The following is an 18,180-nucleotide window of genomic DNA, read 5'->3' on the forward strand; positions in this document are numbered from 1 at the left end:
GGCACAGGAGCTTACAGACTAGGAGGAGGACTGGGGGACACAGGAGCTTACAGACTAGGAGGACTGAGGGACACAGGAGCTTACAGACTAGGAGGACTGGGGGACACAGGAGCTTACTGACTAGGAGGAGGACTGGGGGACACAGGAGCTTACAGACTAGGAGGACTGGGGGGGACACAGGAGCTTACAGACTAGGAGGAGGACTGGGGGGACACAGGAGTTTACAGATTAGGAGGAGGACTGGGGGGACAGGAGCTTACAGACTAGGAGGACTGGGGGACACAGGAGCTTACAGACTAGGAGGACTGGGGGACATAGGAGTTTACAGACTAGGAGGAGGACTGGGGGGACACAGGAGCTTACAGACTAAGAGGAGGACTGGGGGACACAGGAGCTTACAGACTAGGAGGAGGACTGGGGGAACACAGGAGCTTACAGACTAGGAGGACTGGGGGGGCACAGGAGCTTACAGACTAGGAGGAGGACTGGGGGGACACAGGAGCTTACAGACTAGGAGGACTGGGGGGGGGACAGGAGCTTACAGACTAGGAGGACTGGGGGGACACAGGAGCTTACAGACTAGGAGGAGGACTGGGGGGACACAGGAGCTTACAGACTAGGAGGAGGACTGGGGGGACAGGAGCTTACAGACTAGGAGGAGGACTGGGGGGACAGGAGCTTACAGACTAGGAGGACTGGGGGACACAGGAGCTTACAGACTAGGAGGACTGGGGGACATAGGAGTTTACAGACTAGGAGGAGGACTGGGGGGACACAGGAGCTTACAGACTAGGAGGAGGACTGGGGGACACAGGAGCTTACAGACTAGGAGGAGGACTGGGGGAACACAGGAGCTTACAGACTAGGAGGACTGGGGGGGCACAGGAGCTTACAGACTAGGAGGAGGACTGGGGGGACACAGGAGCTTACAGACTAGGAGAACTGGGGGGGGGGACAGGAGCTTACAGACTAGGAGGACTGGGGGGACACAGGAGCTTACAGACTAGGAGGAGGACTGGGGGGACACAGGAGCTTACAGACTAGGAGGAGGACTGGGGACACAGGAGCTTACAGACTAGGAGGAGGACTGGGGGGACAGGAGTTTACAGACTAGGAGGACTGGGGGACACAGGAGCTTACAGACTAGGAGGACTGGGGGACATAGGAGTTTACAGACTAGGAGGAGGACTGGGGGGACACAGGAGCTTACAGACTAGGAGGAGGCATGGCGGGGACAGGAGCTTACAGACTAGGAGGACTGGGGGACACAGGAGCTTACAGACTAGGAGGACTGGGGGACACAGGAGCTTACAGACTAGGAGGAGGACTGGGGGGGACACAGGAGCTTACAGACTAGGAGGAGGACTGGGGGGGACACAGGAGCTTACAGACTAGGAGGACTGGGGGGACACAGGAGCTTACAGACTAGGAGGAGGCATGGCGGGGACAGGAGTTTACAGACTAGGAGGAGGACTGGGGGGACACAGGAGCTTACAGACTAGGAGGAGGACTGGGGGGGACACAGGAGCTTACAGACTAGGAGGACTGGGGGGACACAGGAGCTTACAGACTAGGAGGAGGCATGGCGGGGACAGGAGCTTACAGACTAGGAGGAGGACTGGGGGGACATAGGAGATTACAGACTAGGAGGAGGACTGGGGGGACACAGGAGCTTACAGACTAGGAGGAGGACTGGGGGACACAGGAGCTTACAGACTAGGAGGAGGACTGGGGGACACAGGAGCTTACAGACTAGGAATACTGACTCAGGCCTTCTAGTCTGTAAGATCTTGTGACCCCCCATCATAAGATCCTATGAGACTAAGATCCTGGGAAAGCTGGGTGGCCTCAGTCATACAACAATATAAGATGCAGGAAAGCTGGGTGACTTCTGAATGGCAGTACCACCCGCAGTCTGTGCCGGGGGCGGGGCTTGAGACCTGGGCGGGGCTTATCGGGACATACTCCGGACAGGTCCGGTGGGCAAATCCTCTGTCAGTGGGCCCCCAGCTTCAATTCCCCCTCCACCCCCCCCCCCCACCCCCACTTCTCTACTACTTACATTCATCATGCAGGTGCTGCTCCCAGCCTCCACACACTCTGCCTGTGGAGAGGCTGGATGCTTGTGAAGTGGGCACTGCCTCCTGGTCTCCCCCCGCAGACAGGGCCAGCAGAGCATGGAGTGCAGCCTGTAGCTGCTTCCTGTAAGACCCGGTCACTCTGTCTCACAGGAAGCAGCTACAGTCCTCCTCCTTCCCGACCACCACCAGCCCCGCACTGCCACAGGTGTCACAGAGCGCCGACACTTGTGTCTTCAGCTCCTTACCCTACACTGCTCTCCTCAGCCGGGGGGCCCCTGTCACGTGATCTGAACCAGGGGGCCCGATGCACGTGCACCATATGCACCCAGGTTAAAGCGGCCCTGCATACAGCAGCTGATAAGTACTGGATGACTGGGGATTTTTAAATAGAAGTAAATTACAAATCTATATAACTTTATGAAATCAGTTGATTTGAAAGAAAAAGATGACCCCTTTAAAAAGTATTTGAATCCCCTGGGGAATCTTAGAAAGTTGTGAACTGCATTCTGTGGAGACTAAGGGCCCTATTCCACCGGACGATTATCGTTTGCATAATCGTTAACGATTAACGATCTCAAACGACCGCTATTGCGAAAGACCTGAAAACGTTCACTCATTTCCATGGAACGATAATCGTTACTTATGATCGTATTTGCGATCGTTTTTCTTCGCTATTTATTCGCTATTGCGTTCGTATCTATTGCAAACGACCGAACGATGTCTTATTTAATACGAACGATTTGCGAACGAGCAACGATAAAAATAGGTCCAGGTCTTATAAAGCGATCAACGATTTCTCGTTCGGTCGTTAATCGTTAACTGCATTTCAACCGAACGATTATCGTTTAGATTCGAACGATTTAGCGATAATCTGAACGATAATCGTCCAGTGGAATAGGGCCCTAAATTTGAGCTTTTGATGGAATCGTGTACAGAATATGTCTCGTCCAGGTGAGCAACTTCTCTCTACACCAAACATACTGTGTACACTATCTGCCAAAAAGTCTTGCTTTTTGTCGCATGTAGTTTTTATAATAGTGAGTATATATACTGTAGGTATATGTCCATAGTCATAGTCATAGTATGTAATGATTTACATACTTTGTACCAGTCATGTTTGGCATTCAGCTTTAACTAGTAGCCACTCATAGGTTGCCTGAGCGAAAGGAGCAGGAAGGTTTATAGACTATGCGGAAAGCAGACAGGGTGCTAGACTGGGGGGCATCACTGTATGTGTGCCGATACTTTGTGGGTTTCACTTTATGAGGGCTGATATTGGTATAGGGATTCCCTATATAGCTATTTAATGTAAAGATTTCTCAGGATTTTGTGTAATTCTATATATGCACGGCTAGTAAACTAGCATATGAAGTGCACATTGGTGGGGGACATGCTGATACCACATTAGATTCCCATCATCGCACCATATGGGGGTATGAAGTAACAATACAGTATTCCTAAGCTATGGGCATCATACAAGATCACGAATAAAGATGGCTTCAAGCTGTTTGAATCTCATGTTTGCTGCAGAAGAAGAGCCATGCCAAGTCCTGTCATATCCGAACCGCTGCATCTTTACCTGCTGGGACTTTAATGATAGCTTTACTAAACTACAGACCTAAGATGACCTAATAGCTTCTTCCCTAAAGCAGTGGATTATTTAGTATGACAACAATAGATGGACCTTTCTTACTCATTCTAAACAAATCGGCCAAAAAAAACCTCATGTAACAATAGCAATAATCATTGGGTTAAATAGAGGAACTGTATGCAAGTGATCTGCATGGGCCGTGTTCACACTTACTTTGCAGGTTCTGTTTGATGCTTCCATAGCAGATTCCCATGCATAGCAGATTCCCAAGTATGCAATGCTTTTCTTCCCATCAAAACAAAGGACACTGATACAGCAGCCATGGTCCTAATTCTAAGGGTACTATTACATGAAACGATAATCGGCCGAATCACCCCCATTGGGCCAATTATCGCTCGTGTCTTTTGGTCCTAAAACCGCCTGCTGTCGACCATGCATCGCTACATATTACTGGCTGAGCGGCCTGTCAATTCAGAGACAGCTCTGCAGCTTCGGAAAGCGAGATGAGGGTAGAAGAACATCGAGAGTGTGGAGAGGTAATGTATACAGTTTGGGCAAGGGCTGCACGGACATCGCTGGCTGGCACAGGACCCAGAACATGTAGCGTAGCCCAGAGTATGTGTCTGAACTGCAGTACCAGACGCAGCCACAAGCATAGAAGCCAGTCTGTCAGGAACTGCAGTGAAGGGCCCACAGGGCCTCAGTCCTCAGCACTCTTTTTATAGGGGCTGATCTGACCTCCTCATAAGGATAGCCCATAAATATAAGATCCAAGACCACCACATTTAAGGAATTAATCCAATCAGAACCCAATCTTATTCACAGGAGGGGCATTAAAACAAATTGGGGTGCAATAAGAACAAAAATAACTATAACTTTTAAAAAATATATGGAAACAACATAAAGAATTGCCAGTGTAGATTACACTTCTGTAAATGCCTCACTCCTACATGATGCCATGTCTGCAGTGTCTGAGTATTTTCCTGCCCCCTCCTCCTTCCTCCACCGTGACTTGCGTCTTTCCCAATTGTTTCTATTACTATTGTTTCAAGATTAAATAAAGAACTACTAAAATAGGCAAAAAATAAAAATAAAAAATCAGGAACCTGTGACCTTTCCTTTAATGTCTTCTATGCCCCACTAAAAATCTATGTTTTTATAACCTTTTATTGTAGCTGTTGTACAGTGTAGGACTGATGTCGGTCATTTATATTTTATCATAAGCAAGAAATCTGTTTGCAAAAATTTCCATTCTGACACAGTGCTCTGTGCTGCCACCTCTGTCCATGACAGAAAATGTCCAGAACAGCAGCAAATCCCTATAGAAAACCTCTGGAAATAATAATAAATAATAATGAATAATAAATAAATAAATAATAAAAAATAATAATAAATAATAAAACAGACTGGAAATAATACACCACTTCCTGCAGGACATACAGCAGCTGATGAGTACTGGAAGAGTTGAAATTTTTTTATAGAAGTAAATTACAAACCTCTATCACTTTCTGGCACCTGTTGATTTGACAGAATTTTTTTTTAATGTAAAGCCACTGTCAACCATCTATAGACGTCCATCCGAGAAGTCAGCTACTCTTTACACACTGCCTGTGACATGCATGCTGCTGCACAGGATCCTTTTGCAGCATTCTACCTGCATAGGTGTCTATCGCATCCTGCACACAATACGGAATGAAAAATATAACCAGCAACAGTATTAGTAGTAGTAGTAGCAGTATATTCTATAGCATAAAAATTAGTATAGCAAAAAAATTATTACCGTCAATACAATTACTATCGGTACAATGATACCCATTCTAGTAGTAATAATAGTTACCTGAATGATTTCATTACATTTCCTCTCAGATTCCAGTTAAATGATAAATATTCATTGATGTTTTTTTATTACTAGGGCGGCTACATTGAATGGCGCTGACACAGTGATTTATATAGGAGTTAGCGTGGACGTGGCACAATATATTACCTTTACGGCTGCCTGAAAGCGGGGGCATTAGAGAAAAGCGTATTAGTTAGAATGGGTTTGAGTATTTATTCAGTCGAACCTCAGCCCTTTCTGGTTAATGCACAGGATGAGGGTCAATGTGCTGCACTGATATCTGCATTACAGCCTGGCTCCGCGCCCGCACCCACTGCATTAATGGATTAGTTATTTGGAAATCATCAAGCGGTCAGATAAAGGGCTGCACTGGGCACGAGGAGTATCTGGAATCTATAGCGAGCTGGTCTGTAATTATACGCAGAGGGATGAATAGGATACAGCAATGTACACGCACAGCAGAAAGAAGAACATTAGTGATATGGGGGTTTAAAGGGGTCGCATTGATAATCATATGTAACACCTAGGCCCAGATTTATCAGACTGTGAAAACCAGAGGCTGGTGTAAACTGCTCACAGCAACCAATCATAGCTCAGCTTTCAGCTGCGGGAAAATGAAAGCTGAGCTGTGATTGGTTGCGGTGGGCAGCCTCTGTTTTATACAGTTTGATAAATCTGGGCCCAGGTGACCAACTATTAAACAGCACATAGTCATACATTTACCCACCAACTTTGTCTGACTCTCTAAGGTTTACGGTGGCCTCCCGACTAGAGAGAAGGGTCAGACCTTCTTGATTTTTTTCCACCTGATTCTTTAGTTCTTGGAGGAATAAGCTGTTGCCAGAGGAGTCTAGCTGCAGCTTACCCCTTTGCTCCAAATGTACATGTGCATGGGGAGGCCACGAGAGAGAAATAAATGTTGGCTCAACAAACTTCCAGGATTATTAAGGCCGGTGTAGCAGGCCAGATTAACCCCCATCCAGATTGTAAACTGGTATAGTTTGGCCTAGGCCAGAGTATACCCTGGGGTAAAAAATAACCTAGGCCAGAGTATACCCTGGGGTATAAAATAGCGTAGACCAAACTATACCCCGTGGTGTAACATAGCCTAGACCAGAGTATACCCATCCAGGCAAGAATATATCCATATAATGTCAAACCAGGCCACAGTATACCCCGGGGGATAAACTCTATATCTGGGGGTGTAAAACAGCCTAGGCCATGCTATATCTCTCCAGGCCATAATATCATCACTTCACTGGTTTTCTCCCCCTTGGTCCAAGTCACATTATACCCCAGGGGATATATTTTCGTACCCAGGGGTGTAATATAGCCTAGGCTATACTATAAACCTAGGTATAGTCTAGCCCAGGCCACAATATATCCCGGGGGATAAACTATATTTGGGAGTGTAAAACAGTCTAGACCAGACTATATCCCTCCAAGTTATCATGTCACTGGTTTTCTCAGTTCTAGCCAAGGCTACACTATACCCCAGGGAATATATTCTATACCAGGGGGTGTAACATAGCCTAGGCCCAAATATATATCCATCCAGGTCATAATGTTATCGCTTCACTGGTTATCTCACTTTATCTCTAATTTGTTGAAAAGTGCGCAGATGTTTTTTTTTTTTTTTTTTGTATAATGGATACACAGCTGCTTCCTCTAGTTGGGAAATACAGTGCAGTGCTTACATTGAGCTGACAGTAGATGGCGCTGTCCCTTCACTGCGTGATCTGCACTATTTTTTGGGCAGGAGGAAGTTTTTATGGGCTACGCAAAACTTTGCGATTGTTGCTCAAAAATAATCATTAGGCGCAAGTGCCTTGATACATCTTGCACAATTTATGCCTAAGGCTGGGTTCACAATGCGTTTTTGCCGTCTGTTTTTTTCAGCCTTCTTTGCAAACAAAAAAACGGATTGCAAAACGTATCAAAATACGGTACATCTTTTTTTTAGCGTACACAAAATGCGGTCAACTGCGTTTTTTGTGTGTACGCTAAAAAAATGCATGCATTTTTATCCGTTTTTTTATCCGTTTTTATATTATGGAAGTTAATGGAAAAAACTGATCAAAATGGAGGCACACAAATTATTCCTTTTTTTCATTCACTTTGCAAAAACGGATGGGGGGGGGGGGGGGAAACGGACTGCAAAAACAGAGTGTGAACCCAGCCTAAAACAGTTTGGCTAGGGGAGCTAGGGGAGGATTTTGCGCAAAAAATGAAAATTTGCACAATGTTTTCAATGATAAATCTAATGAAAACTAGTTACCCCCCCCCCCATGCAAGCATTGAAAAAAGGAATAGGCAGTGGTAACTGATGAAAGATAGCGCAAAACCCTGAATAAGGGCCCTATTACAAGGGGCGATTATCGTTCGAAAAATCGTTAGATCGTTGGGATTTGAATGGTGATGAAAAATCGTTAGTTGTTTGATAGAATTTGGACCTATTTTTATCATTGATCGTTCGCATGGAATAAGATGCGATCAGTCGTTCGCAGTAGCGACGAATGCAATGGTCACAACAAGGTGACCGCAAGAACGTTCATAAGTAACGATCATCGTTCCGTGTAATTGGGCGGACGATTTTAGGTCGATTGCCATAGCGGTCCCTTTAGATCGTTTATCGTCGATCTTCGAAAAATCGCTTCGTGTAATAGTGCCCTAAGTTTTGCACAGATATTTATGAAGTGCACAAAATCTGCTTGTTAGTAAGTTAAAAAAAATGTGCAAACGCAAAGATAAATGTCCCCGATGTATTTAGACTTTTAAGATTTACATCAGTAGCTTTTCACTTATATCAGCAGGCAAAGCCGAATCCCCAAAAACATAGTGAAAAATTAAGTAACTCTTGTGGGTATCACTCATTGCTACTGATTTCATGGGGGTATAAAATGGCCTGAGGGGGTATGAAAAATATACCCCGGGGTATAATCTAGTCTAGGTCATTTTAATCCTGGGCATAGTCTGGGCTGGGGATATACTCTGGCCTGTTACACTGGGTTCACACGCAGTATGACAGCGGCTGTTCTGTGACCCGGCCGTGTTACAGAATGGCCGGTGTCTGTGAAGTTCATCTCTGCAGTACCGGCTAGATGAACTTAATTTCTTTTTAATTGGAATTCGGGCGTGTTTGGGCTTGCCCACTTTCCAATTAACCACTTTGCCATCTTCTTACATGGTGTTACAGCACCAATCCTCAGTACACATTAAAAGGGGTTCTCCAGCAAAAATAGTTTTCTTTTAAATCTACTGGTTTCAGAAAGTTATATCAATTTGTAAATTACTTCTATTTAAAAATCTCAAGTGTACTTATACGTATCAGCTGCTGTATGTCCTGCAGGAAATGTTGTGTTCTTTTCAGTCTGACACAGTGCTCTTTGCTGCCACCTCTGTCTGAGACAGGAACTGCCCAGAGCAGCAGCAAATCCCCATAGAAAAACTCTTCTGCTCTGGACAATTCTTGTCTTGGACAGTGGTGGCAGCAGAGAGCACTGTGTCAGACTGAAAAGAAAACAACATTTCCTGCAGGACATACAGCAGCTGATAAGTATAAGAACACTTGGGATTTTTACATAGAAGTAAATTACAAATCTATATAACTTCGAAAAACAGAAGATTTGTAAGAAAAAGAGCTTCACTGGATAACCCCTTTAACGAGTATGGAGGAAAGGGACTTCCATGGATACATGTGCATATTTTATGCAGTTTTTAATCCAACGCCAAAGTGAATTCAAGAGGAAAGAGAATATAAGGGACAGACTACATCTAAAGCTGCACCTTAAAGCATACCTGTCATGGCACATAAAAGTTCCAGAGCCTGGAACCATGACAGGTATGCTTTAAACTGCATCAAAAAGTGCAAGTGTGTTCAGTCTAATGGATACCACAGCAAATCATCCAGTTCATAGATTCTGAGGACATACAAAAAATACCAAGACATGCAGGTACTGTGTTGCCGCCAAGATAAAGATAAAGAAGGGTTGAAATTTACATCTCATAAAGCATGATTTAAAGGGGTTGTCCAGTGAAAATGTTTTTCTTTCAAATCAACTGATTTCACAAAGTTATATAGATTTGTAATTTACTTCTATTTAAAAATTTCAAGTCTTCCCATACTTATCAGTTGCTGTATGTCCTGCAGGAAATGTTGTTTTATTTTCAGTCTGACACAGTGCTCTCTGCTGCCACCTCTGTCCGAGACAGGAACTGTCCAGAGCAGCAGCAAATCCCAATAGAAAACCTCTCCTGCTCTGGAACATTATTGACGTGGACAGAGGTGGCAGCAGAGAGCACTGTGCCAGATTGAAAAGCAAACACCACTTCCAGCAGGACAGAAAGCAGCTGATGAGGACTGGAAGACTTGAGATTTTTAAATAGAAGTAAATTACAATCTTTTTAACTTTCTAAAACCAGTTGATTTGAAAGAAATAGATTTTCGCCATTGTACCCCTTTAAAGGCATTATCCAGGATTAGAAGAAAAAAAAAACAGCTACTTTCTTGCAAAAACAGCGCCACCCCATGTCCTCAGGTTGTGTGTGGTAATATGATTCAACTCTACTGAACTTAAAGGGGTACTCCAGCGGGGTGGGGGGCACTTTTTGCTAGGACCGGGGAGGAGGTGGCCGAGGGAAAAGACGTCCACTCACCTCCCCGGTTCCAGCGGCGGGTCCTGCATCGCGGCGCTTCGGTGCCCGATTCCCGGCCGCTTCCGGGTGTCTTACGCGGGCCCGAGACATGACGTCTCAGGTCCGCTCAGCCACTCAGTGAAGGAAGAAATAAGACAAGAGGGAAAAAAAAGGAGTCGGGAGGATGGCGCCTCGTGTAATCCTGTTACATGAAAATGAGTGAAATAAAAGTATAGGTGGACTCTCACCTTTTAGCCCCTTGGGCTTTGTGCGTATCACCCCACTATGGGGTATCTTGTAGCGTTGGATGGTGGCTGCCGGCCGAAGGATCCAGGAAACGGGACTCTCCCAGTGTCGGGACCCGTGGTTTCATGCAGTAGACAGAAGAAAAAAGTACCTGGGTAGGTATCCTGGCGCTGCCAAAAAATCCTTCACAACGAGTAGAGTATAAAACATAAAATGGCTGATTTATTGGATAAAATCAGTAAAAATGTACATAAAATAATTATGTCTACTTCTGTCTACTCAGTGAAGGAGGCGGGATCCGTTCCAAGTCCCCTCAGATCCCGCCTCTGTCACTGAGTATCGTCTCGGGCCCGCGTCAGACACCCGGAAGCGGCCGGGAACCGGGCACCGGAGCAACGCGATACGGGACCCGCCGATGGAACCGGGGAGGTGAGTGGACGTCTTTTCCCTCGGCCACCTCCTGGTCCAAACAAAGAAGTGCCCCCCCCCCCCCCCCCCCCCGCTGGAGTACCCCTTTAATGGAACTGAGCTGTAAAACCTCACCCAAATAGGGACAGGAGAAGTGCTCTTTCTTGAAAGAAAGCGACCATGATTTTGTAAGTCTGGATGAACCCTTTAAGGGTAGTTTCACACGTACCGTATCGCTGCGTATTTAACGCTGCGTTTTTGGTGCGATTTTTACATGCGAGTTTTGATTTTCACATGAAAATCATGTGAAAATCAAAACTCGCATGTTAAAATCGCACCAAACACGCAGCGATAAAAACACTGCGTTAAATACGCAGCGATACGGTACGTGTGAAAGCACCCTAAGGAGGTTTTCTAAACAAAAATGGTTTATTGTCTATTCTAAACTGGAGCTGCAGCAGATGTATGTGGCCAATGTGGCTGGAGGCAGTTGGCTCCATGCACTGCATAGTGGCCATGCCTGGTTACTGCAGCTCAGCTTCTCTTTACAGTATATTACCATTGGTCGGGATTCTTTGGACCCCATCCAAACACACATATTTCCATCTATCTATAGTCAACTTTTATTAATGTCCCCTCACTGCAGTCGGGTAATGTCATGCTCTAGGGAAATGCGGTAAATATGTGGATGGACGGCTCTGGAGGAGTTTAGATGAAGCTTCTACTTTGAATGACAGCGCCCATTGATCTGCAAAACTCATATATAAGATGTATTTCTGGTTGCAGGGAAAGTAGCAAAACTAAACTAAAAGTTAATTCATCAACACGAATGTGGGATCGATAATAACTGTTCTGCAGGAGCAACACACCCTTCACTGTCATGTCCCTGCCATCTTTTATCCTACATTGAGGTGCTGCACTGCCCGGCCAGACAGCTGATTAAACTTATGGGAAGATGCGGCTGCTGGGACTGATTAAAAGAGCCCAATAAGCAAAATGCGTTCAGGATTTACAGCGGACATAAATACGTGATGCGAGGACGGTATGGGAGGGGGCTATACCCTGATGAAATGTTGGAACAGGTGATTAGGGACAAGATGTATTTCTTTTTCAAGTGAGGCATGTAAGGCTTTGCAGTTACAGTCACTTATGGAGGCCAACAAGCCTCAAGGCTACATACACCCATAGTGGGAAACAGTCCTAAATGCTGTTATGGGTCTATCCTCTACCCAAAAACACTGAACAATGCAAAAGCTCACTGCAATGGCAAGATACAGACCCACCATAGACATGAAAATAGTTAAACGCAGCCCCCCCCCCAACTGCCAAAAAAACTTCCCAAAAAATAGTGAGGCTCTTGGTTACCATTTGCAAATGGTGTAAACTACCCCACCACGTTACGGTGGCCTCATGCTCGTGACAGTCCTCTGTACAGTCCACTGTACTATGACCTCTCCATGGCATGAAATACACCTATGCTCTGGGCATGCAAGATCCATCTTATGCCGGCAAAAGTAATTACACCACCTGGGTGGGATGGGTGGAGTGCATGACCAAGCAGAGGCAGCCACTCCCCCATCTGGAACACAGAAAAAAAGAACAAATTTGGTCAGCTCTCCTAGAACAGCATTCACACTAGGCGGGAGCACATTGCTATGGCTGAAATTGCAAACACACAAAAACAGCTTTTAACTATTGTCATGTCTGTAGTGGGTCTGTATCTTGCCATTGCGGTGAGCTGTTGCATTTTTCAGTGTTTTTGCAATTTCCAAGTGTGAATGCTGTTCTAGGAGAGCGGACCAAATTTTTTCTTTTTTTCTGTGTTCCAGATGGGGCGAGTGGCTGCCTCTACTTGGTCGTGCACTCCACCCATCTCACCCAGGTGGTGTAATTACATGTGCAGGTATAAGATGGATCTTGCATGCCCAGAGCATAGGCGTATTTCATGCCATGGAGAGGCCATAGTACAGTGTAGGACTGCCCCGGTATGAGGCCACCGTAACGTGGTGGGGCAGTTTTACCATTTGCAAATGGTAACCAAGAGCCTTGTTATTTTTGTGGAAGTTTTTTTGGCAGTTGGGGGGGCTGCTTTTAACTATTTTTATGTCTGTAGTGGGTCTGCATCTTGCCATTGAGGTGAGCTGTTGCATTTTTCTGTGTTTTTGTGGGTTTGCAATTTCAGCCATAGCAACGTGCTCCTGCCTAATGTGAATAGTGTTCTAGGAAGCTGACCAAATTTGTTCTTTTTTCTGTATCCTCTATCAAGCTTGGCCCACCTAGGCATCACTTGCAGGGTTGCATCAGTCTCTTATGTGTCAGTGCCCTGGGGCTTTGGACAATATGAATGACGGCTGATGATCGCCTTTTACTACATAAAGCGATTATCACCTGTAGATGTGTCAACTTAGGGTACTTTTACATGAAACGATTATTGGCCGTACTTGGCCGATAACCGGAATGGCTTATAATCGTTTTGTGTTATAGCTCATGCTGAAAGGCAACGTTCAGCCAATGATGTCTGCTGATTGTTGTCTTTCAGTTTGTTCTATAATTCTGACAACGATAGTGACGGTCTGCCGCCCGTCGCTCTGTGTAATAGTAGTGGTGGCAGCAGAGCACTAATCTCTTCTATGGGCCCCTCCAGCAGCTCCCCGCTCTCCACCTGACCCTCCCCCCAGTTCTCCACTACACCTGAGGAGTCAGTCACACTCTCTCAAAACTCTCACTAAGAACCTTATTAGATGGTCACCATTAGGAATGGTCCGAAACTGACGAGGTTTGGGTTCGTATGAACCCGAATGTTCGGCATCAGATTCCCGCTGTCTGCCCGCTCCGTGGAGCGGGTGGATACAGCGGGAGGACCGCCTGGAAAGCTGGGATACAGCCTATGGCTATGGCTGTATCCCAGTTTTCCAGGCGGTCCTCCCGCTGTATCCACCCTCTCCACGGAGCGGCCAGACAGCGGGAATTATTTCTGAGAGTTCGGGTTCGTACGAACCCGAACCGAACTCGGTACGGACCATCCCTAGTCACCATGATATTGGCACTCATTTAGAGAACCTTCAGAAGGCTTGATCAGTCATGTAGTCCTCAAGCCCCTATTACATGGGGTGATCTCCGGGAGCAAGCGAGCGGTGACAGCGCTTGCTTGGTTCTTGTTACATGCGCCAACAGCGAGCGGGTGTGGGGGGTGCCGTGGGAGCTGCGGGGGGGGGGGGGGGGAGAGGATAGCCAATAGGAGATAGTGGTGGTCTGCTACCTCCGCTCCTGTTACACGGAGTGACGGCAGCAAATCGTTGCTATTGTTGTCTTTCAACATGTTGAGAGACGTTAAAAGACAATGATCAGTCAACATTGTGCATGTCGTCTGATCGTTGCCTTTTATTGAACAAAGCGATTATTGGACGTAATGGATCAGACAAATATGGCTAATAATCACTTTGTGCTATAGGGCCTTTAATCAGCCGCTGGTCGTACATCCCCTATTACACAGGGAAACGACCAATGATTTTTTAGCAGGTCAGAACAACCCAATCAGCTGACTGACGAATCTTTGCTTGATCATGGGCGGATCTTTGGCTTTATTATATAGGACAATGATAGGGTTCTTATAAGCATACCCCCTGTCCAACCTACAGATACTAAAAAAGGGCCCTAGGTCTGCAATTGTTATCTCCCTAATGGGTTTTCTTTTAGGGTCCTTTTACACATACAGATAAATCGCTTAAGCACGACAAGCAATGATCTTTTTCTTTTAAACAATAGGCGTTTAGACGAGAAATATTGAACTCACAAGGGTTGACCAAGGAAATATTGTCAGAAACATGTAAAACCCATAGACATAACCATAAAGTAACTCCACCATATACTATGCATACATATAGTGTATTTAAGGGGGAGGTTCTGGGCTTACACACTGATAGGTAAATACATTAGACAATAAGAGGATTTTGCTATGATGGAGAATGTATCAAATAGACATGAAAATGAAAGAACACCTGCTTGGTATTACTACATTAACTTGTGAAAGCCTCTTAGTCTGCGATCAGTCTGTCTCATGCTGGATTAATAGGGAATTAACTGATAGTCTGACACCTCCATGGGGGTCCACAACGCCCCTCATCAGGCTGCAGCAGATCCATGTGATCATGTCTCTCATTATCTATGTATTATACATATACTGGATACATATCAGCCCGAGGAGTGGAAGATGATTAGATATTGGGGTCTATGAACCCTTAGAAGTCTGGGCCCCACCAGCCCCGGCTGCAATATCTGGACCTCACAGAAATTCAAACACCGGATCTAGGTAAAAGGTGTCGCTTTTTGTATAGTGTTGATCCCGTCTGTCATCCCCCCTTCCCCACCCACAAAAGTGTTACGTCAGGTAATCTCTGGTCTTCTCCCACCCAGCCTCTTCCATCCCATGCCTAGAGCAGTATTGCCATGAGCCGTCTACTAGACAGTTTTCTCTTCTTGCTAATTCCGCGCTGTCCAGTAGAGGGCATCATTCCTTCTGTAGATTCTTACATTTTCTTACAAGTTTTTCATTTTTATACCAGGATGCCATGGAGGCCGGAGTGTGCCTTCAGCATGTGGTGTGTGTGCGCCATTATAGCAGAGCTATTGTACTGCAGTTCAATGGGAATAGAATTTTTTTCAGCACATATTTTAGTTATGCAGGAATACATATTACTTCTCTATGTTACATTCTGTATTTTAATCACTTATCATATGTACAGCGCTCAGGAAACAAAGGTGCGTCCGAAATAAATAAATAATTTAATGTTAAAAAATAAATTAATAATAATAATCATGCAACTACAAGGCTACCCTTGGAAAAGTACATTGGAAAATACACAGAGGAAACTCCAAGTGGGAATATGCACCATGTGCACAAATCCTTACGTACACTTGTAAAACCTATTGACTCGTTCCCCGACATCTGTTTTATTAATTCCCTCTGTAATGGACTTCAGGCTTTGCTTAATATTGCTTTATACATATACTGATGGGGGAAGCAGCATGGTGGGAAGGGGCCATGCCCTTGTCCATCGCCTAATTTACAACAGTTATATTGGAAATTCCCAGGGTATATTAGAGGGTGGGTATATATAGATATGCTGCACTTGCTGAATTTTCCCAAAATGATCACAGTCAGGAGTATCGTTTGAAGGAAGCTTCCCAGAAATTCTTCTCTTTTGATCCCTGGGGCAAATAGAGAAGTGGCATCCCCCCACCTCCCAAAATGAGTGATGGGAAAGTGTAGGGATAGAGGGTATAGCCGCCCCCCTGCAATCAGGAATGGCTGCCTTGTGGTGAAATTCTCACCTTGCCTTTTGGGTGGAGCACCATGACATTTATGGTAGACGTTTCTCAACATGCAGCGCTAATAGAGACCCATACAATATTACGTCCCTCATCTGCCCTCATCAAGAGCTGATGGGAGGGGGACGCTCATCAAGACTTAAAGTGAGATTTTAACTATTCATTAAGACTTGCCTTTCACAGGAGTGCGCTAAGTTGCATAATTGAATAAGTCATTCAGGGTTAGAAAAACATGTCTGCTTTCTTTCAAACAGCACCACCCCTGTCCTCAGTTTGTGTGTGGTATTGCAGCTCAGTTCCATTGAATTGAATAGAGATGTAATAACATGCACAGCCTGAAGATAGGTATGGCGCTTTGTTTGTATGAAAGCAACTATGTTACTGGATAGCCCCTTTAAGGGTGCGGGTAAGTGTGTAACATCAAATCATAAAATCAGCAGCGTGAAATTCAGTCCGTAATACCTGCTGCGGTACATGTGAACATACCCTAACATGGGAGACTCTTACTACAAAAAAGTCCGTGTGCAGCTTCAGCCCTTCGTAGGCAACAATAACTTCTCATATTTAAAACACTGAGTGTGAATAAGTGACGTGAAACGCTTCAGGGTGCAGTTTAGCTCCACTGAACGAGACAAATCTGCATCCAAAACTGCAAAATATATGGATTTAAAAAAAAAACACATTACGGATAACATATATTTTTTTTAACGTATGGGAGGAAACTGGAGAACATGCAATCTCGACGCACACCTTTACGATCATTGATCATAATACTTTGATTCCCATGTTTAAATAAAAATGTTCCCTTTGAAGCGTGGAAATGTCAGGATGCTGGTAAATCCCGCATCATCCCTATTGAATGCATGCCTGCAGTGCAGATACAAAGTGCCCTTCTTCACTATTCTTCCTCCCAATGCAGTCCCTTGAGCGCTGGGATCCAAGCCAACACATTCAGAAAGGGCTTCACTTGCAACGACGGCATTGTTGCATGTGCACCTTTAACAGGCAGATCACGTTGTGCTCCCGATTATCCATTAACCTGATTTGAGCCGCATTTCCTGGAGGTGGCGTTTTGCTATACTTTTCCCCTATGAGCTATACGTTAAGGAAAGAGAAGTGGAAAAGAATCAGATACAGTAGGAGGGAGGACAGAGCCACCGCCGCCACCCCCTTGTGCTTATCAGCAATTCAGATTGCATGCAAATCCCCCCCCCCCCCCCCCCCAGCCCCTGTGAAGAAGACCTCACATTGCTCCCTTTGCAGAGTAGCACTAATATCTCCTCCCTCCCTCCCCCCTCCCCCTCCTCCTGAGTGGGTTTGTCTTTTCTCTGTAAGTGGAAAGGTTTTCCTTGCTGTAACAGCAGCAGAGCCAGGGGGAAGCCCTTGTATCAGTGCACATTTTGGTGAGCTGCCCTCACCTTCTCTTCCTCCTCTGGTCTCTCTTGCCTTGGATGCGCCCTTCTTCCCTCTGGACATGGGGAGAAGGTGGAGGGCTTCGGCCATGCCCGTGTGGACTTTAGCAGTACTGGTGGCTGTGTTTCTGGGAAACAGCCAGGGACATTGTCCGGAGAGAGAGTTGGAAAAGAGAGAAGAGGAGGCAAATATTGTGCTCACCGGGACGGTGGAGGAGATCCTAAATGTGGACCCTGTACACCACACCTACTCCTGCAAGGTAAAAGAGGGGCACTGTCTAACGCGGGTCATTGGGTGGCAGCATACAAACTTCACAAAACTAGTCAAATCGGTTCAATGAGCGATTAGATTACCGGCATCATTACTGCAATCTGGTAACCATAGTGCCAATTGTCTGTGACAGCAGCCACGTTAACCTATAAAATAAGGGCACATGGTTACCAGTCTGTACACACATTGGCACCGGCCAGGCTAAATTATACATCTTAATAAATATTGGTTAAGGTTTTAAAAGTTTGAATGAGAAAACTGAGAAATGATACCGGCTAGCGTAAAGATACATCACTTGTTGCTTTGCATGCCATTGATACAGGGTTTTGGAAATATCGCCATCCTTCCCTTGATGCCAACCTGTTGGCATC

General features: G+C 45.5%; 1 protein-coding gene across 2 annotated transcripts in view; it reads left to right on the forward strand.

Moving 5' to 3' along the window:
• Positions 1–17,472: 17,472 nt before the first annotated feature.
• AGRN (agrin) overlaps positions 17,473–18,180 on the forward strand; it is a 352,404-nt gene continuing 351,696 nt past the window's right edge. For both annotated transcript variants that reach the window (XM_069948832.1, XM_069948833.1), the window contains exon 1: positions 17,473–17,798. In XM_069948832.1, the coding sequence (XP_069804933.1) occupies positions 17,601–17,798 (198 nt within the window). In that variant the 5' untranslated portion in view covers positions 17,473–17,600. The remainder of the gene's footprint in view (positions 17,799–18,180) is intronic.

Source organism: Dendropsophus ebraccatus, chromosome 12, assembly GCF_027789765.1.
Source record: "Dendropsophus ebraccatus isolate aDenEbr1 chromosome 12, aDenEbr1.pat, whole genome shotgun sequence".
Lineage (NCBI taxonomy): Eukaryota > Metazoa > Chordata > Amphibia > Anura > Hylidae > Dendropsophus > Dendropsophus ebraccatus.